At 47.4% G+C, this 22604-nt stretch overlaps 1 protein-coding gene across 4 annotated transcripts in view; it reads right to left on the bottom strand.

The window, feature by feature from the left end:
* VWA2 (von Willebrand factor A domain containing 2) overlaps window positions 1–22604 on the bottom strand; it is a 50898-nt gene that overhangs the window by 9224 nt on the left and 19070 nt on the right. For all 4 annotated transcript variants that reach the window (XM_019556179.1, XM_019556176.1, XM_019556177.1 and 1 more), the window contains exons 3-12: window positions 19477–19551; window positions 15883–16016; window positions 14981–15090; window positions 8779–8973; window positions 8004–8137; window positions 7174–7306; window positions 5280–5335; window positions 3630–3737; window positions 2425–3006; window positions 1244–1795 (exon numbers count right to left, since the gene is read on the bottom strand). In XM_019556179.1, coding sequence (XP_019411724.1) covers window positions 1244–1795; window positions 2425–3006; window positions 3630–3737; window positions 5280–5335; window positions 7174–7306; window positions 8004–8137; window positions 8779–8973; window positions 14981–15090; window positions 15883–16016; window positions 19477–19551 — 2079 coding nt within the window. The remainder of the gene's footprint in view (window positions 1–1243; window positions 1796–2424; window positions 3007–3629; window positions 3738–5279; window positions 5336–7173; window positions 7307–8003; window positions 8138–8778; window positions 8974–14980; window positions 15091–15882; window positions 16017–19476; window positions 19552–22604) is intronic.

The following is a 22604-nucleotide window of genomic DNA, read 5'->3' on the forward strand; positions in this document are numbered from 1 at the left end:
GTCTTACTATCCTCGCAAGGGTGCTGCAGGGGGCCAGACAACGTGGGCACTGTGAGGCGTGTAAACATTCACAAAAGAAACCCAGAGTGTGAAAACAGGAATCACCAGTGTTATTTATGCTCTGACCTGGTGTAGTCTTTCTGAGTTATTTGCAACAGAAGAACTGCTCTATTATTTTCTGGAATCAAAAAAAAAAAAAAAAAAAGGAAGTGAAAACTAAGAGCTGGTATTTTCCAAGGAGCACCCTACGTTAATTGAGAGGTGCCTTGAGTCTAAACAGGTTAAGAACCACTGCACGAAACCCTTGTAGACAATGATCAAGTCCTCGTCTGTACTCGTACATGAAACAGAACCCTACTGGGCCCTGCAGGGTTATCTGTCAATATAAACACGTCACCTTTTGCATGTACCTTTGTGGTTTGTTGTAGCCTTCGTGCTTACTAGCACATGGCAGAAGGCAACACAAAGAAAAGAACCAAAAGGCTGAGAAGTATGCCTCTATCCACCCCCTTCCTTTGAGCAGCAAGGGCCACGTTTCCACAGGTAGCAACGCCTGCCCTGGGTTTACCACTGAGAACACGTAGCATCACTCCATTCAGAAAAGTGAGAAGGAAGGTGGGGAAAAAAAGAAAAATAAGTTTACCTGCATATCAGGTCCATGTTTGACTTCGAGCGCCCATTACTGGTTTATGGCCAGCAACTAGAAGGGCAAGCAAGTCAGCCATGAGGAGACAATGGGAGGAAAGCAATGAGCTCTGAGCGACAAGTCTCAGCTTCTGGCTCCAAACCTGGCCAAAATCTGCTAGCATAAAAAGCTTGCTTAGTAGGTCAGAAGGAAGAGACCAGCAGCTGCTTTGTAATATGTGCCCTGTTCAACTCCCGTACGACATGGACTGCCTTGTATACGTGCAGGGCAATGAATCCCGTGCCTCTAAGAACCAGAGTACCCTACTTAATCTGGGCAGGATTACAAGAGCCAGTCACGCCAAAAGAAACCCTGGACTGTGGATTTAGGAGACCACTGAGTAACCTTTGGCAAGTCACTTGCTCACTCCATGCGCTGGTTTACCCATTTATAAAGTGGAACGAACGTTGCCTCCTATGAGGTCTACCGAGAGCTGTGGACCACTGCCTCAAGGAGACCCCTGGTCTGCCTGCTGTACAAGGCTTTGAAGAGCCACTTTTGGATGAGCCATGCAGCTAGGACTTGGCTCCCAAGAAGGGAAATCACAAATGGTCTCACCTTCACATATTCTTCTGATGATGAAGTCTTCGTGATTTGGCAGCTCTTCATAAGAGGGGACGTGCATCAGATGGTGGGGAGAGCCGGTAATCCTGAGCAGCACGTCACGCTGGACGCTCCCGATGCCCACAACGAACACCAGCACGCCACTGTCCCGCAGCTGCTGAGCTGGAACTGCTGCATCCTCCGCGCCCCCGCCATCCGTGATCACCACCACCGCCTTGCTCACGCCTGGCCTGGCCCCCTTCGGGACCGTCATGACACCGTCATGGATGCGCAGCAAGGCGCTGCCAACGGAGGCTGAGCCACCAATGAAAGGCGCGTTGTTGATGGCTTTGAGGAGGGCCGTAGCGGTGGTGTGCGTGTCCAGCGCAAACACCGTGCGGGCTCTGCTGCCGTAGACAACGAGGCCGATCTGGGCGACGTCCCGGTTGATGTTGAACTGGAGGGAGCTGGAGCGGACGAAGTCCCGCAGCCGCAGGAAGTTCTCCTTGCCCACGCCTGTCGAGGCAGCCAGCGCAAACACCAGGTCCAGGGATTGAGACTGGCAGCCTGCGAGGCAGGAAGGAAGCAAAAATGACTTCAGATTGCAAAGGCAAATCCCTCTCTGCGGGAACGTACGGCCCCATCCCACTGAGCGGCTGGAGAAGAGTCATTCATGATTTCCAAGCAGACGGCCCATGGAGGGCAGCTCTTTAGGGAGCAGAAAGGCTCCGGCAGTCTGCATCTCCCACCCACATGCGACTAGCCAGCTCTATGGCTGGCACGAGGGTTGGGGCAGTGCCACAACACCTCCACATACAGCAGAAGGTAAAGCCCTTGTGCTCACCAAGGCTGACTAGCGTTACGCCTGGTCCTGGCCCAAGTGGGGGCGGGCTATACGCTTCTACCCACCTGGGGCTGGGACAACAGCACAGACGCACGCTAGCCCTCAGTGCTCGAGGAGTGCTCTGCAGAGAGGGCGCCCATTACTGGTTTATGGCCAGCAACTAGAAGGGCAAGCAAGTCAGCCATGAGGAGACAATGGGAGGAAAGCAATGAGCACCAGCATAGCTGGATTCGGCATCACTTTGCTTTGAGGGGCAGAGAAATGTGGTTTTTGAATGCCTCGTTCCTTACGCCTAGAGCTTCGTTTTCTGAGCTCCGCTCATGACTCTCGCAGGGCACCACCCTGGCCTTACCTGGAGGTCTGTCTGCACTGCAGATGGTTTTCTGCAGCTCAGGGATCTTGTTGAACAGATCCTGGGGGTTGGAGTAGACGATGGTCTGCTTCGGGCTCCCTGTAATGCCATCCAGCTCCACCCGCAGGAACTCGCTGCCCACACCGATCAGGAAGACTCCTTGGTCCCGGGTATGTTTGGCCGCTTCTGCCACCGGATCCTGGGACTCTGAATCTGTGAACAAGGCCACCACTCGGGGCAGCTCGACGCGGATGTCCGCCAAGCCTGGAGCACTCTTAAAGCCGTGCTGAGCAATGTAGCGAAGGGCTTGGCCGGTGAGGGTTTCTCCCCCAGTGAAGCGCATGGCATCGATGCTCCTCACGAGACCGTGCACATCCTCGTAGGCTCCCACTGCCATGGGGACCGTGACGTTATTGCTGTACTGAGCCACGCCGACCTTTGCCGGGGTGCCCCTGCTCAGCACCGCTTGGACAAACCGCTTCAAGAAAGCCTTGTAGCGCAGGAATCCCTCCAGGCTGGTACCAGACGAGCTGTCCACCAGGAACAGGAGGTCCACGCTGCACTCCAGGCTCAGCTTTGGTGCTGGAAGGGAGGGAGAAGTAACCGTGCGTCATGCAGAGAATAAGCGCACAGGCCCCAAGTGCATTGCCAAGGTCTCCTGCAACGCGGATGGTCCGGGCTTGCACCCCATGACCCTTCTGCCAAGCGGGCAGGAGAACATGCTGGGCAGGACACCTTCTGCTGGGGGACTACAATGTCCCAGCCACCTCAGGGGCCAGGAAATACACTACAGGGTGTCACAAAAGAAGGACTCAATTAGGGCATCTACCGTTAATGACCTTCAAGGGGTGGCTTGGCTTTCTAGTAGGGGAGTTCTGGACAATCCGGCCCTTGTATGGATATTCAGGTTGGGCAAAATCCTCCGTCCCTCCTGGCATTTTTGGCCTATTCGTGCAAGGACGCTCTGCAAGAACCACAGGGTGAAGTGGGGATGGGAGCGCTCTGCTAAGCCCCGCCCTTGAGGTGATATATCCACAAAACCAAATAAACTTGGGACCAGAGCTTTAGAAAGGCAGCAAGATGGTCCCAGTCTTCCCACGCAACATCACGATGCCACACTGGGATGTTACAGGAAGGCAGAGAGCAAGCTGATCGAGAGGCTCAAGGGCCCACACTGCACGAGAGTGCCAGACGGATCAACCTACCGCATCTGGCATCGCCTCCAAATCCAACTGGGCAGACGCAGTGGTATTTTTCCAGTCCCTCTGGGACACACGTACCTCCATTCTGGCAAGGCTGGGAATCGCAGGGATCTGAAAGGCACCAGATCAGGAGAAAGACAAAGAGAGAGCGAGAGAGAAGATCATTAGGGAGCCTGACTCTTCTCACTTTGGTTCAATGGTAGTATTGCTTTAGGTTAAAGAACAAGCGGGACCAGATCTTAACAGGAAGCAGTCATGTTGCACAACACAGCAAGATCACTGAACGCAGGGCTGGCCATGCACTCAATTTTCCCTTGATTTACAAGGCGTCTCATGAGGCGTCCTCCCTGCTCCATCTTGCTCTGGAAAAATCCAGTTAAACAAGGCTCTGGTGTTTGTATAGATTTTCCCAAGGGTTATCCATTTGCCAAATTCAACCAGAATGACCCCATTCTTCCCAGTGGCAGCTCCAGCAGGTTACCAGGCTTGTGCTTGGCAGGTGCTTTCATCAAATCCCATTGCACTTAGAAATCGGTTTTACAATCCTGTCCAGCCCAAACTTCAGCTTATCACTTTGCTCTTCAACTGCTGTGGGGGAAATAGGGCGGATTATATTGGTGTCAATTTCCAGCTATTGAAGTCAGCCCAGTTCTTCCAAACTGACACCAGCGAAGCCAAGATGAGAATCCAGCCCATTCCCCAGTCAGATTCTTTTAGGATTATACTTTTTTTTTTTTAAAGCAGAAAGCCTGGACCCGACCCGCCCGGTCCCTGACTACATACAAGCCTCCCAGAGCTTCAGCCGTTGTGCTGGGGAGATGCACGTTGGCAGCATATGTCAAACAATTTGGGGGCCGTTCACTTCGTTCCCAAATTCTGCCTCCTCCACAGCCTGATGCATCAGCTGTGCAGCACATATCAGTTTTGCTAGACCAAGGAGTCTCCATTTCCCCTACATAGTGGGAAGGTGAAACATGGAGCATGGATGACAACATACTTTTAGAGGGCATCCCAGCACCATAAAGCCATTGCATCCCTCCAGGATTTGGACCACTGGGTGGTCCATCAGCTTGGCTTTGGCTGCGTAGCTATTACTGCTCATCCACAAAAACAAAGCAATGCCAGTTGTTGAATTTATTCCTCAATTAATGACAGTGATGATCCCAAATGAATGGTGCACTCACCTACTAAAGGCCATACCAGTAACAATGACATTTCCCAAGCTAAGACAGCATTCAGACATGATTTCTCATTGGCCCACGCAAGGGATACTAGTCATTTGAAAAGCGTGATTCCCTCTCTAAATATGAACATGAAAAATTGCAAACTAACTACGTTGTCTCCTCCATGAGCAAAAGGAGATACTGATAGGTGAACATCTTTAGCCAACAAAACTATTTCATGGTCAGAAACTTAAGCAAGACAGTGAAGAAATCTTCAGCTTTGTTTTGGAGATTAACAAAAAGGTTGGTAAAAGATCAGTCCATTGCTAAACCTCACGAGAATTACATTATTGATTTTCTGACCTTCGCTTAGGAACAGAACAGGAGTTAAAATGTCCCCAAAATAAAAAATAAAAAACCCAACACCTATATCTACTTCACATCTTTTTCTTAGACAGTAAAACAAGATTTTAGAAAAACAAGGTCTTACCTGGACATGTGGTTCGGTAGCATCTGGATGGGTGTTTTATCAAGACTCTTTTCCAACTAAGACAGAAAGATTAATATCAAATACAGCCAGTCTTTAAAAATCAAGATCTTTATGAAAGAAACTGAATAAAAAAAAAAAAAATGTGTTGGTAGTGTTGGAGTGATGTTGTAGCCACGATGGCCCAGAAATTATGCAAGAGGTTAGGATTTTTGTGGGTGATATTTTCTATTGAACCAACCGCAGGGATAAGGTTAGACAAGCTATTGAATTGCTTTGCATTTGAAAGCTTGTCTAACTTTATCCCAAGCATGCACTGGTCCAATAAAAGATATCGCCTAATCTTTAATAATCTTTGCTAATCTTTGCTAATTCCTGAGTAAAAAAAAAAAGATACCCAGCTCGGTGAATAAGGTTTTGAGTTCCTTGGCATTTTCAGTGTTAAACAAAACTAACTATTGGTTGCTTTCCAGTGGTCTACAGTGTTTTCCAAGGTAGACTGAACTTTAATTTCTAACATAACCAAACAAGCAGGAAAGAAGGCATCAACCATTTCCTCTTTCCTCCCCATCAGACTTTCTTCAGATATCACATATAAGAAAGCACAAACCTGTATTTTCCCCTGTGGGTCACTTTTAAAGCATTTCACTTACTATACAGACTGCAGCCTCCGGACGCTTCTGGCTGCAACATTTGATTCCTCTAAAGACATGACAGACTTCACGATCCCCCAAATACATCCTTATCTCAACAAAAGGGGAATTCCCTTGCACGATTCGCTGCCACTGGCCGGACAATACGCTTCTTTGTTTGCAACCATCGCATTTAATGTTTTGTTGCAATATGAGCAGGAGTTGTTTTCTGCCAGCAACTAAAACCTCTCTATAGACTGGGCTCTCCCAGGAATTTCAGCTCAGCCAATTCAGGGTGAAAAAAATAAAAAAAAAAGGACTTTGTGGAAAATAAAGTCGGTAGACCTAAAATTAGAACTGGCTGCATACGGCATCGAGTAGTGGTTCTCAGCTTTTTTAGATTCAGGGGATCCCTCAGAAAAATGTCAGCTCTTAGCTTTCACTCGGTTTTTGACTAAGGAATAATTGAGCAAATTCTTCTGTTACAAAGACCTTGGAAAGACTAACAGGCCAGCACATTTCTAGCATTACAGATTCCTATTTGAAACCTCTTGCGTTTATCTTGTGAATCATGTGTTGTGTGGCACCCCGCAACACCCTTAAAAGGATCTCTCAGCACCCTGGTTGAGAATCACTGGGATAGAGTCAATAGCTAGCCTGAGATTTAGCTCTCCCCGCTCTATTTGGTTGTGTAACATAGTGCCTAAGTACACAGCAATTATGCGAGAGAAGCCCATTACATACAAAGCAGCATGGCCTACAGGAACTTGCCTGGCACATGAGACCCAGATTCTGTTTCTAGCTCTGCCACCGACTTACTGAGTGACCATGGGCAAGTCATCTGGCTCCTGATTCAGTGTTGCTTCCTCACCCTTTGGCTGCTGAGATTACCAGCTCTTTAGGGTAGTGTAGGCTGCAAGCCCGTACCATCAGGTATTTGATACATTAGATATTAGGAAGGATTTTCTCACTGGGAGGATACTAAAATGCTGGGACAGGTTACCCAGAGAGGTGGTGGCATCTCCATCCTTGGAGGTGTTCAAAACCTGGCTAGACAAAGCTTTGGCTGGGATGAACTAGTTGGGGGTGGTCCTGCTTTGAGCAGGGCATTGGACTAGATGGCCCCTGAGGTCCCTTCCAACCCCTAACTTTCTATGAGTCTAGGATTTACAATCAGCTTAAACATCTGCATTTGATGAACTGAACGCGTGTTCATTTCCCTCTGTCCTCACCACCCACTTCAAGAGGGAAAGATGGCGACTCACCTATAAAATGGGCAAAGCGATGCATGCACTGCATTTTGTCTCTTGGAGCCCTTCCAACACATGTGAATCCCAGCAAGCTCCTTCACAGTCTCCAGTGTCTTGCGTTCACAAGGATGAGATTCAATCTTACAACCTGTTGCAAAAAGCACATCCATGTCAGAAAACCACACAACTCAGATGCCTCCAAACGAAACTGGCTGCAGACAAGAGCTTGAACAACTGGGGCACGCTTCAAACAGAAGCAAGGCTGGTTTTATATGATCTCTCTAACAGCACATCTAAGGGCTTCAAGAAGCGTTAATGTGATTTTATCTATTCTCACAAAGCTGTAGTAAAATAGGCAGAGGCTAGTAATTTTGTTTTTGTATGGGGAACTAAGACCCCCATGGAGGTATCCGAGGGTACTGGAAGCAGCACAGGCAAAGTTACTCTATTTCTCCAGGGCAGTGCTGGCTTGGGAACGTCTAGCATAGATATCCATAAGTTACCTGCGCAAAAGCATACACAGCAGGTTCATGATAGAAAAAGGACTCAAACATCTCCAGAGTCCTAGGGTACTGCCAGAATCACTGCACCGTCCTTGCTTGCTTGTAGGTGTGGGTTTTTAGGTAGGTCACATGTTTGCATTGGCACACAACAGGATACTACAAAACCCTCTTTTGACTCATGCTAACCCCAGTCTCCATTTGTTTTGCAGGGAAGCTCTCAGTGAAAAGGGCACAACCTGCCACAGGGTGAGCTGCATCAGAAGGGCAAGTGTCAGGGAGATGGTCAGGAAGCAAAAGGTAGCAGTCATTAGTAAGCACGTGCCAGGGTGGCTGCCGAGGTACCTGGAGATACTGCGCTGCAGATGGTGGAGCTGGTAAGGGTGCTGTAAAGGCCATTGGTGGCATCGTCCACATGCTCAGCAAACAGCACGTGCTGTTCGGTCGGTTCGCTGGCCAACACGTGCAGCTCCTCCCACCTGTGAGAGCGATGTCATGGCCAATTAGGAGTGCAGAGCTTTACCAAACAGCCAGTCTTTCAATCATCACAGAAGACAAGAGCAGAAACCCCACCCAAAGCCATGAGCACTAATGCCTAGAAACATGCAAAGCAACTTTCAAGATCCTGGTACACGCATCTCCAAAAGACGCCTGTTCCTTCAAAGAACCGCTCTCGCCATCTCTCCCCCTGTCTGATCCTTCTCATGCCAAGTCACTTCCCACTATCCAAGTGTCTTGTTCTTCAAAACATGCTTCTGATAGCTCTCATTGATGGTCCATCCCCCACCAGTCCCTGTTCAGGTGATTAAGGGCACATCTACCCAGCATTCCTGGCATTTTTGAGGATGCCACACTAGACAGCATGGTCTTACCCTCCTGCACCAAACTCAGCAATGTGGCACTGAAGACACTCCATGGGCTGACACTGCCCCACACCTGGCCCTCTCATCTCTGGAGCACAGGCCACAACATACCTCCACCACTGCATCTAGAGGGATGTGTTCATTGATGGCAGCCTCGAGAGGGTCAAGGATGCAGCGTAAACATGCCCTTAGATGCCGAAAGCAATAGCTATTCCACTAGCGGCGATCATTGCTACTTCTGCAAGATAGTTTCCTACCTTGGAAACTTGACTCCTACGGCAAACACCGTGATCCCCCTTTCCTTCACCTGCTTAGCAGGGATTGCTATGGTGCCCTGTGATTTTCCATCCGAAAGGATGATCAGGATTTCAGGGACGGAGGAATTTCTGCCACCAGGGAAACCTTTCCGGAGAATGTATTTCAGTGCGAGACCCGTCTCTGTGTTCCCACCTCTGAAATAAAGTGAGAAAATTGGGAGAGGAGAAGTTAGACCTTCTTCAGCTCTTGTCCAACTCCTTTTTACTTCCCTTCCTTGCCCATACGCCCAGGACCACAGAGTCTACCTTTCACGGTAGAAGTGAGTTTCAAGTATTTCTGCACTTAGCCTCATTGCTTAGCCAGGCCAGTGTTATTTTTCCAGTCCTCCCCACCCTCCTGCATTTAGTTCACAACTCGACTTCCCTTCCTTCTTCCTCTCGACCACGCGGGTGCACAGCTGACCCGAGAAGACCGCCCCGAGGCGCTCCACAAGGACAGCTGTTTTCCCAGCAAAAGACTGATGGCAACTCATGTACTTGAAGAGGACAGACCACAGCACTCGGCATGGTCCAGTAATGAGCACGCGGAGCGGGAACTCGGGAAACGTCCCTTCCATTCCCATCCTGCGGTGCCAAGCAAACCGTCTGACTATGGGTGCCCGATTCCCCATCTCGTACCCAAATAAGAACTGTGCGGAAGAACTGGTTCGCAAGGAAACCTTCGTTTCCCAGGCCTCTCATGCTTATGAAAATATAGGCAAGATTCAAGGCTTCAAAATGTTTCTCTTTCTAGCGAGGTATAAAATGTCACCCCAACCCAGAGTGACACCTTTGGTAACAGAACTGGCATTCATTTTTGAGCACCAAAGGGAAGGAGTCAACGCATGGCAATTCCTAGCTTGTTTTAGCGAATGCTCCAGCCTGCAACGCAGCAGTGCCCAGAAGGCACTGTCCCTCCTTTCCCTTGTTAATCTTTGCTTAATTTAACTTCCTACAAAATGCGGCAATTGCTCCTCTGCAGTAAGGCCCCCACAAACGTAAATACCAAGGACGTCTTGGTGTAGCCCTGGAAACTGGCAAGGGAAGAATACAAGGAGGTCTTTCTTCAGCGTCCCTAGAATATTTCCCCTGTTAATGACAAGCAAACCAAGACAGATTTGCAAAGAGCAGATCACCTGGTGGCCCCACTTTCTAAGTTAAACCAATGTCAGCCCCTCGCAATACCAGCTTGCACAGCATATGGAAAAAAGCAGTTAAAAACCAATTCCCATGTCTTTTAGTTTGTTCCCCAACAGCTGTATGAGATGGGTCAAAGCTGGAATAAGCACTCTGAGTACTGATATGCAAATAAGCAGTATCAAGCGTCTCACATTTGGGTTTCGTCTTCAGTTATCCGGCTACTGCCTCAAGCACTCTTCATTTGGGGGAGGCGGTCACCCAGACCAAGCAAAGCCATTTTAAGATTGAATTATTAGTCATATCTTCTGACACTGAAATAAGCAGGTCAAACTGTCATGCTCACTCTATTTGCAAAGCAACATCCAGAGGCCTTTGGGGTACCTAGGATCCTATTATGCTAGGCACTGTATGAACTTTCGGTAAGGGACAGTCTCTGCCTGGAAGACCCTAAACCCCATGCAGACAACACGGAGAGCAGCAAAAGGAGAGGGTTACTATCCACACTGTACAGATGGGAAAGTGAGGCAGGAAGGGATCAAGAGCCAGATTTCCAAAGTGCTGGGAGTAGCGAGGTGCTCAACTGAGCTCTTTCGAAAATTTGCATCTCCATACGGCCCGCTGGAAGCAGGCTGCTGCTGGATACTTGTAGGAGAGCGGAGCTCATCTGAAAATCTGGCCCTACTCGGGGGGCTGAGAGTTGGGGGTGGGGGGATTAGACCCTGAGCTTGAAACCTGGGCAAGTTACATGGCATTCCAGGTTAGAAAAGTGGATCTGGGACCTGAACCCACATTTTACTTCAATGCCTCTGCCACAAAGCCATTCTCCCTCTCTTGTCCCCTCTGCCAAATTTAAAGGATGTTTCCATCGATGCGGCTCTTGGAGATGGCTCTTTGCTGCAAATGCAACTACCCAACTATTTTGACAATGGTAGAACTACAAGTCCGACATGGAAATGCATCCTGGGCACGCAGATCCCTGCAAACAACAGAAGCCGTACCAACGCTGGGGAGCCAAGGTAAAGCACATCCTACCAGCGCCATCAATTACTGCATGACGGGGCCATCGCCCCACGTTAGGGAGTGGCAAACTTCAAGCCTTACAGCTACTCATGGGGGGAAAAAAAAAAAAAATATGTTGACACCCTTAGAAATTGCTGAATACAACCAAAATAGATAATAAGCCATCCTCTCCACCTTTCTTCCCTGACAGGGGTAAGGGAATTATTCCTACGAGTTATGCCGGAGGCAAGGATGTATGTGAGCGATAACTGTTATGGACCAATTGCATGCTTGAGATAGATTTAGATAAGCTTTCAAGTGCAAGACGCTCTTCTGAGCTCTAGGAATTACAAAGCTTCATTTCTACTGGCCTACCCAACAATACATGTTGCTGGATACTGCGCTTGCTAATCTCAGCATGAGCCTATACACGTACAACCAACTTTCTAGGCTGGTGTGTCACAAATCAAAGCCCGCCCCTCCTCGGGTGTGCTCCCGTCCCCCAGAGGTGTACCAGATAGGCTTTGTGCGCTGGGGTGCTGGACTGGGGGGGGTGTTGACCACAGCTCTGCAGAGCAGAGTAATAGCAGGATGCAGCTACAAGAGGAAGTGTCACCACCAAGAGCCTGGCCTCACATTTGCCGCCGTTTTACACGGTAAGCGAAAAGCAAAAGCCCTTCATTCATCAGTGGCTGGAGGGCGAGGAAGCGGGTAACCTGGCTTTTGGTGGTGACATCTGACACCACCTTCTCTTCCAACAGGGTCTCGTTTCATGTGGCCAGAGGACCGAGTCCTCCCTGCCTCTAACTCCAGGACCTCCATTTTCTGACTGCCTGGGACTCGTGCCCCACACAGCAGAGACCCACAGCGCTTGTGGCAAGTGCCACGGGCTGGCCACCCCTGACATACTCCATGCCTGGAGGAGGCTAAAGCTTTGACTCTACGTACTACCCAAAATGCAACCTCCCTATTAGACCACTGCAAAAATCTAGGGCAAGCTGTCCTCCAGGCTCAGCAGCGACTGAGAGCAGCACTGTCCTCTTACCCTTCTGCCTTTATATACACGCTTATTTTTAAAGGTTTAAGCATTTCACTTCCAAGGACTATATCCAAAATAGACACCAGTCCCTCCTCTCTTGCTATCTCTGTACATGACCCAAGACAGACGTTGTGCAACATGCCATCCTCCATTGAGCACTTGATATCAGAGTAGGCCCAGCCCACGGCAATCACTCTTCCAGGGCTTTTGCTAATAAGCCTCTAGATCTGAGGAGACATTCCCATCTGTTTTCTAATCCTGGATGGGGAGATTTTAATATAAATCATTTCCTAAAACTGCGTTGTAGCTTTGCTTTTATTTCAGTCCAAAAGACCCAAACTGCACGTCTGTTTTTTGAGGCGTAACGGTTTCTCTGTTGCATACAAAATCTCCTTCTGCTTCTCACTCTTCTTTTGTTTGTTTTAATGATCCTCTATTTTACAAACAGATTTTCACTATGTAGCAGGCATTAGATCAGATGCATGCCTAGGGCAGTTTCCTTTCCTTCAATCTGCCACATACTTTTTCATACCACTTTAAAACAAAAAAACCCCAAAACATCCCCTTTCTTTGATCTTCTCCCTCTCTATTTATACTCTTGAAAACTAAACCTTGGGAACACATCTAGCTTTGCCAGCACTCTTGTTTTCTCCGGCCGAAAGAAGCTTGCTAGTTTAATTTCAATCGCCAACTATCTGGAATCTCCTTTTCTTCACCAAAACAGCAGACAACTGTTTTTGCTTGCCACGGAGGGCAGGCCACGCAACAGTGGTTTGGAGCGGTAAGATAGCTGTTTTAAATACATCTTAGTACAAACTTTCTTGGCATAAGAACCAGAGGACAATGGAACGAGTTGCCTAGAGAAGTTGTGAAATCTCCTTCATTGGAGATGTCCAAGAAAGGGTTAAATAGGCATCTGCCGGGGCAATGTAGGAATACAGCGCATCCTGCTTCTGGGCAGGGAGTTGGACTTGATGACCCTTTAGGTCCAGTCCAACCCTACAGAGCCATCCCCATGTCTAACAAGTTCTCCCATAAGCCCCACGCTCTAGGTTGACAGCAATGGTCTGCTGAGGCCCTTGAATTAAGCCCGTTACTGTGGCTAAAGATGCTACAAACAGTCCTTTATAAATAAACTAGTAGGAGCCCACCACCGGGGATGCTAGGACAGATTCTCAGCTGGTGCAAATTGAAACCATGCTATTAAAGTCCATTGGCAGCCCCCGCGCAGGGTGTGACCCAGGGCTCAGATTCAGTAGCTCACCTCACAACAGGGAGGTTTGAGGCAGGGATTAAATTCAACAGCCTGTATTATGGAGGCAATTCAGACTAGATGATCATAACGATATCTTTGGGCCTTAAATTCTACTTATCACATTTCCTCTGTGGACTATGAGAAGATTGTACACGTAAAGTATAAATGTAACCTGCATGAAGAAAGAGGTGAAGATATACAATATCTATCCAGCTTTTCAGCAACCTCATCTATGTGAGCCCAGGAGAAAGAAAGAGTTAAAATCAGAGAGTTTCAAGTCACTGCTGGTCAAAGCTGTGACCCCAAAACGTAATATAATTTGGGGAACCTCTTCCCAGCAGGAAAGAAATCCATAGGATCACCCAGAAACCTCTCAACTGGGACTAGGGTCATATTTGGCAAGCTGGAATCTGTCTATAATTATTTTCAGGCATCCATTTCTATATTTCAACCTTTCATCTACAACTGGTATAAACGGCATTTACTTCTGTTAGATCCATCAACGTTCATCTGTCGTCATTAAGGATGTTGCAGCGTTAAGCCAGATTCCGGACATCCAATATGGTTTCATTTTCTCTGCTTGTAATGGGTTTTGAAACAATAGTCAAAGATGACCTGTGTATCTTTGTTCCTAGACCTCCCTTAGCAATAAGAGGTTTTCTAGAATGAAGAGTTAAGTTGTTATCTATAAATACAAAGCCTGGCTTGAAGAAGTTGAAAGCAACCTTAAGTTTGTTTGCAAACATATTCAACCATAAATATTACCATAGAAGCTTTTACTGAATGTTGTGATCCAGTGACCCCAATGACTTTCCCTTTGCAATTCTGGAGCCAGAAGATGTAGTCTTCGCCTCTAATTTTTGCAGAATTGTTACTTCCTCCTTTTTCACCAGACCAAAAGTAATGAGCGCTTGTTTTTTTAAAGAACAGATGATATTTATAGGGTCCGTATCTACTACTTAATGAACAATAATAACGGTGACCATTAGAGAACCAACCTAGGGGTCTCTCTGATGTACAAGTTGAGTAAAGTGCAAAAGGGAGCCCGATTTCAATCCACAGTGTAAGACTTCCAGAGCAGCTGTCTTTCCCTTCAACTTTAGTGCGCACCTAATGGTTGCGCCATCTTGACTGCAAAAGAATCGCATGCTGCCGCGAAATGCCACTTTAGTGTGTCATGCCTCTGATCGGCCCTACAGGAGGATCCTCATTCCACTTCCAACCTAAATGCCACTGTGGTCCCTGGCTGACCTGGGGATAGGGGAGCCCCAGGGCCGTTCCTGCCCCACTCCAGCCAGGGGTTTCGGGGAGCAGCTCTGTGGGGTGCTAGGGTCAACCAGGGACAGCAGCAGCAGGCAGGTCCTCCCTGCCAGTGCCTGCTCCCTGCCTGGTCCGCATGGGTGTCCCTTGGTGGTCTTGAGCAGGCACCCGAAGAGAAGAGGGGGACTGCGTGCTGCATTTTGTCACAGAGACTCACCATCAACTAATCAGCCCAGGCTAGATCATCTGAATTAATGCACCACATTCATTCTCTAATGACAAGGGTAGAACCAAGGCATTTGTTTGTAGATCATGAACTCTACTGGTGTTCAGTCTTCATTAATCTCTCTCCAAGATGTACGCTATTACGGTATGCACAACTTAGGAATTTTTGGCATTCAAAAAATATTCTAACACCAGAAGAGTTGTGCACACCCTGAGAAAGAATAAAGCTGTCGAGTCAAACTCACCTAAATGCAATTTTCTTGATTTTCTCTTTGACTTCTTGTTTGGTTAAGTATGAATCCAAGGGAAATTCTAGCCAAGGAGTGGAGCTAAACTGCATTACTCCCACTCGGACCTGAAAGGCGTTAAACAACATAAAGAAGAGGTGGTCAATAAGGTTTTACAGATTAACAGTTCATTGTTATTTCGATTAAGCTACAGATTGGGAACACTGAAATGTGAGAGAGTAGAGAAAGCACCAAGCACGACTGATCCAAACAGCAAGACCACGGGAGGCTTCAGGGAGTAGGCGAGGCCCGAGGAGATGCATACCAGTCAACCGTGGAAACATAAACCTGGGGGTCTACAAAGGTCTTCCATGTGTATATGGCAGTGTTGAGAGTTACCACTGCAAATTCAACTCGAGTTTCCATGAAAAAAACCTTTCCGGTCGTCAAACCCTATAATTAGATCTCGATTTAAGCCAAGATGCAAAATGAGAAAGAACGGCGAGGAGGGGCTGAGCTCTCCACCCTCCCTTCTCATTTATTTTAGTTCATTATAAAGCAGATCCCTCTAAATACTAGATACTTGGCCTCTGATCAAAGCGCCTTGCCCAGACAGCTGTATGCTATCCCTGCAGAACATCAGCTATTACAGCTTGCTGTGCTGCTGCTCTTCCTATTCAGTAGCGCGCGTCCTAGTGCGGACCGATTGGGAATGCATGTTGAAGGGAGAAAGTCTCTGGTACCTTGTCGAGGACTCCATGGAGGGCGAAGGTGCAGATGTGACCACCGCAACATAACTGTTCCTCTAAAAATCACACAGAGGCAGGACAGCGCTCGGGAACTGCCCCTCACTTTCAGTTTTGCACGTTCACTTATCGCTGAACTGTTCATGCAATCTGCAAACCAAGATGCTCACTCACCCTATCTGAATTGATGTCCAGGGCATCACAGAGTTTGCTTGCAAAGTGCTTAGACCTTTCAAAGCTGCCTTTGCCAATGCTGTAGGACCCATCTAACAGGAACAGGATATCTACTGAAGTGGAGCACTGCATCACTAGGGGAGAACAAGACACGTGCCATCAGGAGGTCCATTTACATGCAAGTCACAGGTCACCACAGTTTTCGTGAGCCAGATTTGACAGCAAAAAGAGAACTTCACATCACATCAACTTGTCACTCTCTCCTCTCTTCCTCGGGAGCAGAACCAAGAATTGCACGCAAGTGGGATGTCCGATGCGTTATCCTAGGGCCAACCTCAGAGGTCTCTCACAGAGGCACCTTTCTGGTCTGGCTACCTTGCACTAGGTACTAGGTAATGACTTCACCTTGACCGTGGGTTTCAGAAATCTAGACTGTATTTGCAAGAGGAAAAAAACCACTTTAATTAATATATTCAATTATTCTATTAAATACAGAGACAGCTGACCTAATCGTGTGCTAAGGATGCAGGAAGAAGCAGAGGAGTCTGTGTAGCAGGGATGGATCACGTGAGGACTCAGAAGACTTGTGTCATAGTCTCTCACCGTCTCCACATGCAAATGTGTAGTAGTAGGAGTTTGTGTAGTGACCATCTGGGAAGAAAGAAGTCGGCCCATTTTCCCCCCAAATCACACTATTTTTTTTAAATACACAGAGTCCTATCAGTTCTGAAGAGGTGGCAGACATGGCTTTCACAAAGCCATTTCTTCAAGTTGCACTGAAACGGGGTCGTGGTGCTACCTAGGCACATACGTATATGACCACTTGGCAATCGCTACTTTTTGTCAGCAGCCTTGACGAGTTGGAAGCCAATGTTTTCCATTGAGGAATTAAAGCGAGGTCCTTTCTTTAGTCTCTGCAAAGACACTCAAAACAAAATGAATCTCAGTCATTTGGAAAAAGAGAAAGAGGAATCACCCTCGAACTTGCCAGGACAGGCACAAATTCATGAAAGTGTTGGCAGCCTGGCAGAAGCACGATGCTCAGGTCACTACCTCTCTCAAACTAGAGAGCAGATCACAATACAGGCATACCTCGTTTTACTGCGCTTCGCTGTATTGCGCTTCGCAGATATTGCGGTTTCTTTTTTACAAATTGAAGGTTTGTGGCAACCCTGCCTCGAGCAAGTCTATCGGCGCCATTTTTCCAACAGCATTTGCTCACTTTGCATTTTTTAGCAATAAAGTATTTTTTAATTAAGGTGTGTGCATTTTTTTTTAGACATAATGCTATTATTGCACACTTAATAGACTGCAGTATAGTGTAAACATAACTTTTATATGCACTGGGAAACCAAAAAATTCGTGTGACTCGCTTTATTGCGATATTCGCTTTATTGCGGTGGACTGGAACCGAACTCGCAATATCGCCGAGGTACGCCTGTACTGTGGGTACTCAGTAGTTCAGACAGCAAAGCTTCACGCTGCTGCATAGGGTTTGGAAGCAAACTTCGATCACTGCCTCAACCCGGGGACAGGGCTGTCAGCAAACAGTGACTTCTCAGAACAAAGAAACTGGATGCAAAACCAAAAGAAACCTCCTGCCCTTGCTCATGCTTCTACCCTGTAAAACCTCCAAGCACTGAAACGGGACTTTGGCATAAGCAACTGCTATGAAATTTAGAGAGAAGTTAGTATTGCCTACCATGCTAAGCAGTGGAAGGCAGCCTTAATAATAACAATGCTTTTCTGCCCTTTGGTTTAAGAGGATTACAATTACGGCTGTGTACCACTGAACAAAATTCAGCGGCAGAGCCAGGAACAGGATGCCGAAGTCCTGACTCTTGGCCCTCTGTAGCCCTCATTGGTGAAGCAGTTGCTAACTTCACCGAGTGCCACTCCAATCTCCTCCTCTGTCTGATGTGCTGTTCTGCTTTCTGTTCCCTGCCCTGTCTGCTGCTCTGCTTTCTACCGCTGGCTCTGTTCTTGGCTGATCTGCTGCTCTGCTGCATCTCCCCTCCACCTGCTGCACCAAGGGGTTACCTGTGCTGCACAAAATAGGGGTGGCCAGCCTGTCACACACGTATACAACACGGTCCTGCGTCAGTGGGGATGCTTGGTCCTCTGTCACAATCCACCATGTCAGTGAAATGCTCAGAGCAATTCAGCAGTTCCAGTTACGCCACAGAGTTTGATAAGCGCAATTTCAAGGGAAACTGAGTTGCCCTGCCCGAGTCCAGATGAGATGACTGGCAGCGATGAGAAGAGGAGATGGAAAGGACACTTCAACTAGCACCGCAATTCTTCCGAATGCCTCTCTTCCCCCTCCAGCACATCTCCCGGACACTTTTACCGCCACAATTGTTTTCCAGATCCACTCCTCATAGTGAGAAGTGAGTTTATAATGAGGATTTTCGAATGCCAGATTATAAGGGATTGCAAGTTTTAACGCATTCCTTTCTGGGTCACTGGGCCGTGCCAGACAGTAACCTCATTCACTCGGGAGCCCTTCTCTTTGCAAGCCCATTCCCACCCTCGACAACTGCTCAGAAGCAGAGCAGGGCTGTTTCAGGGTCTCCTAACTAAAAAAAAAAAAGAGCAGCTTTGCCTTGGGGTTTAAAATGAAACCAGCGGGACAGACCGCTGAGCTTCACCCGTCACGCTGCCTCCGTGCAAATAGCCGCAGGCTCAACTCCTAACGCTCTGTCCCATCATGAAGCGGGGTCAGTGATAAGTTTGATCTCTGTCCTCTCTATCATTGCCCTTCCAGCGGATGTGAACCTAACCAAACCATGTCTTCCTCTCACGACACTTACGTGATCCCCCATCGCCATCAGCTTGCAAAGGAGCTGATTCTTACAATATTTCTCCAGGTTAGGAGCTTACCACCCTTTCACAAATGGAGAACTGAGTCACGTACGTTAAGGGCATGGACAAGCAAACAAATTACAGCAGGTTAAGAGGTAGGACTTACCAGGAGTCGGCTGCTCCACAGTCCATGAGCCCACTGTTACCCTGCGGTAAGTGAAAGCTAAACTGGAGTAGGTCACCCCCCGCCGGGAAACAGAGCTAAGATACTCCATTTCAGCTTCCACTAGTCATGAAGGAAAGTCAAGCAGACAGCAAGAGGAGCGCCTGATGCATAAGTCCCTTCCCACTCTTAAGCCACTAATGTGTTTGTTTGTCCGTACAACAACTAACGAACCTGGTAAAAGAAAGCTGAATTGGTCTCCGACCTTTCAGATCAGTTGTGTGTTAACAACAAGGCTGCTTTGGTTTCAGACAATCCCGTTAGTCCTTTTGTAAAACATATGCATAACGTTTGAGCGAGGAACAAGATTTTGAGCGGCTGAACTATCAAACTTGTTTTAGGGAGGGGAATTGAAGCAGGAAGGCAGGCATGGCAGAAAAAGATGCTGAATGAAACGAATACGCCTTGAGCAGGGAACGTGATGTAGGGCCGGGGGGTGCGCTAGCGGGAGAGGAAAGGAATGAAGAGAGCAAGGAGAATGGGAGGGTAAATAGAGAGATGCAGACGGCAGAGCTGAGCAAAGCCTTGGCGGGGGTTAACTTCTGGTTTAGGAAAAACAAACTTACATTGACTGGCCGCTGAAATCTTGACAATGGTTTCTTGGTTGGCATGAAGTTCTTGTATACCCTGTACCAGCAGCCCTGTGGGATCAAACAGCTATTAACCCATCACTCTGACCTCCGCAAACCTTTCGTTCATACTAACCACTGAGATGTAATTAAAACACAGCTATGACCAGGGAAAAATTTATGAGGACAATGCTCCCTGAGGTTAACTCAACTCTATCAAATATGACAAATTTACAACTTGCGTATTTCCTAACTGCTAGTGCTGCAAGCAAATTGGTAGCAAGGAAAAGAAAAGAAAAGAAAAAAGTTTCATAGTTTCTAGGGTCGGAAGGGACCTGAGTAGATCATCTAGTCTGACCCCCTGCCCTGGCAGGAAAGAGTACTGGGGTCAAGGAAGAGGAAAAGGAAAGGGTAAGAATAGAATAAAACAGCATTTTGCCTCTCGTACCTCAATGGTGAAGATGCTACAAAGATGCATCATGCAATAGAGGAGGAGATGGCAAGACCCAACTGGCTTCCCAGGAGTAGATCCCTAATCAGAGTTATTTGACTTAGGACATCCAAGCAGATCTGGTTATGATATAAGAGTCCTTTTTTTAAAGAACAACTCAGCTTTGACGGTTACACCACCTTGCGTTTAGTGGGTCGCTCAGCTTTGACTGCATTCAGACTGGAAGGTGCACAATAGGCAGGTCTCCTACTAATGGAGACTAGAGCACGACAGTGTGGAATATGTCTGCATCAGCTTATGAGCACAAGTCGTAACGTGGCTGGAGGACAACCTGCGGTACTGCACTCCAGCCTGTGCTCAACACCTCTGAAGAACTGCCCAGCCATCAATTTTCATGGAAACGTGCATTTTCTACACAGGGCACGCATAATAGGGACAGAGAGCTGAGGAACCCTGTAGGACAAAGGGAACAGCCTTACTTAAAAGGGTGCTGCTTTATGAGCAGAGGAGAGATAATCATCCCCACATTTGAGAAGGGCGTACCGGTGGGCAAGAGCAGGGTGGCTTCTGCCTCACCTGAAAAGGAAGAGGGGAGGTACGGACATACGAGTGTGACCAGGAGGTTGGCTCAGGTCTCAGATGAAGATTTGGCACCAGGTCTCAAAACAGCGCATCAGATGAGAGGCCTGAGCCTTGGACTGTGTCCTACAATCCCAGAGTAGAAATGGCAAATGGATTTTATTGACACCCAGTTGGCTTGGAAGCACTAGGAAGTGATAGGTTTTACTTGCATCAGACTGGTATGTGGCAATGCAACCGGGCCAAGTTTTAACATACAGCATCTATCTATATCTGTGATATTTTGAACAGGCTTTTTAAACCACTTTTTCAATCACTGCTTAATAGCAAAAGCCCCAGTGTAGACATAGCTATACGTGCAAAACTGAGCTTCTGCTGATATAGCTGATTTTGCCCAAGTGGCATTTAGCCCATAGCTGCAAAGTGCATTTTTGCCAAGATACGTTTCTTCCACACTAGAAGCTAGGCCAGCACAGTACTAGTATAGATAGGCCAGTAAAGTATTTTTAGTGTGGACAAACCTATAGAGAATGCTTTGCTGTTACATTACTAATCCAACGGATGGAGCATCCTCTCCATTCACTGCGCTCACAGGCCATTTATACACATACCTTTCTGGCCTGCAACATGCTGGAGATCCAGTGGGTCGGAGCACACTCGATTAGTTGAGTCTGCGCCGCACGCGAGCTGATGTGCACTGTGCAGTTGTGCAAGCGGTGAAATTGCACGTCAGCATGCAGAAAATGGTGGCAGTAAACATACACTTTTGAAGTGAAGTGAAGCACCTCCACTGTGTTTTAGTTCAAAAGCGTGCCACTGCCATTTTCTCAGCACCGATGCACATTTCACTGCTTATACAACTGCTTGCACTGCGGCACCAACATGTGTACAAATGCCCACAGGGTTGGATCTGGAACAAGGATTGGTCAAAAGATTTTTTCCAACAAAAATATGAACACCCAAAATTTTTGCCAAAAATTAGATGGGTTTTGAAGCAAACTTTTTTTCTTAAAAAAAAAAAAAAAAAAAAAAATGCCCAGACCTCAGCTTTAAAAAATAAAATGAAATTTACTACTAAAAACAACATTTTTTTTGGGAGGGAGAAAAAGGAAGTTTCTCCCAATAAAAGATTTCAACGTAGTCTCTCTAGTCCATAGCATACTTCTTTTACTCCAATCTTGCGGTATTTTAAATCCGTAGACTTGAAAATTGGCAATAAAGCGAAATGAAATCTTGCAATAACTGTAAAAGCACTTGCTGTGTCTCCAGCACATGAAAGCAGAGTCTAATTTGTTATTCCAGCTGAGCGGGCCTCCTAGAGCTGCTAAAGACTGTGTTATGCAGCTATAGGAACTGCTCTGCTGGACTCGGTCGCACCAGGCACGCTGCGGCTCGACTCAGGAACAGTCACGTTAAGACGACTGTTCATGCAGCTTCAGGGAGGTTTTTGGCAGACTCTGATTATCACTCCCTCACAGCTTTATCTCACCTTCGATTGCCGTGTATCAATCCTTCTTCCTTTTTATGCATGGAAGTTGCAAAGCGTCCCCAGAAAGTGACTTGTTTTACAAAAAAAAAAAAAACTAATTAACAGGCAAGAGGACCAGGAAAACTATGAAAAGAAAACTCCACCCAGCCCCACCACGGAAAAGGATTCAGAAAGTCGAAAGCACTTCTCACCGGGACCAAACTGGGACCTGCACTTAAATAATAAATGCTATAATGAAAATTGGCATTTCTGAGACTCCTGCTGGGGCAGCCATATTGCAGGGGCGACATTTGGACATTTCACAGCATGGGGGACTTACTGTCTGCTAGCAACTGTAAAGCTGCCAGCGCCCTTGCTTCAAGTTATAATACTTAAATGTTTTCTTCAGTAGTATTTAGAGGCATCGGGACTGCAAATGCCTTCGGTAGTGCTGTAGTTTCTGACTCTGAGGCCAGATCCTATCTGATGTAAACCAGTGTTTACCTGTTCAGCCTCCACAAGAGGAAGCTGAGGGGGATCTAGTGGCCTGTTACAAACTAGTCAGGGGGGACCAGCAGGCACTGGGGGAGTCCCTGTTCCCCCGAGCACCGCCAGGAGTGACCAGGA

The sequence above is a fragment of the Crocodylus porosus genome, unplaced genomic scaffold (genome assembly GCF_001723895.1).
Source record: "Crocodylus porosus isolate Cpor-Errol unplaced genomic scaffold, CroPor_comp1, whole genome shotgun sequence".
Lineage (NCBI taxonomy): Eukaryota > Metazoa > Chordata > Crocodylia > Crocodylidae > Crocodylus > Crocodylus porosus.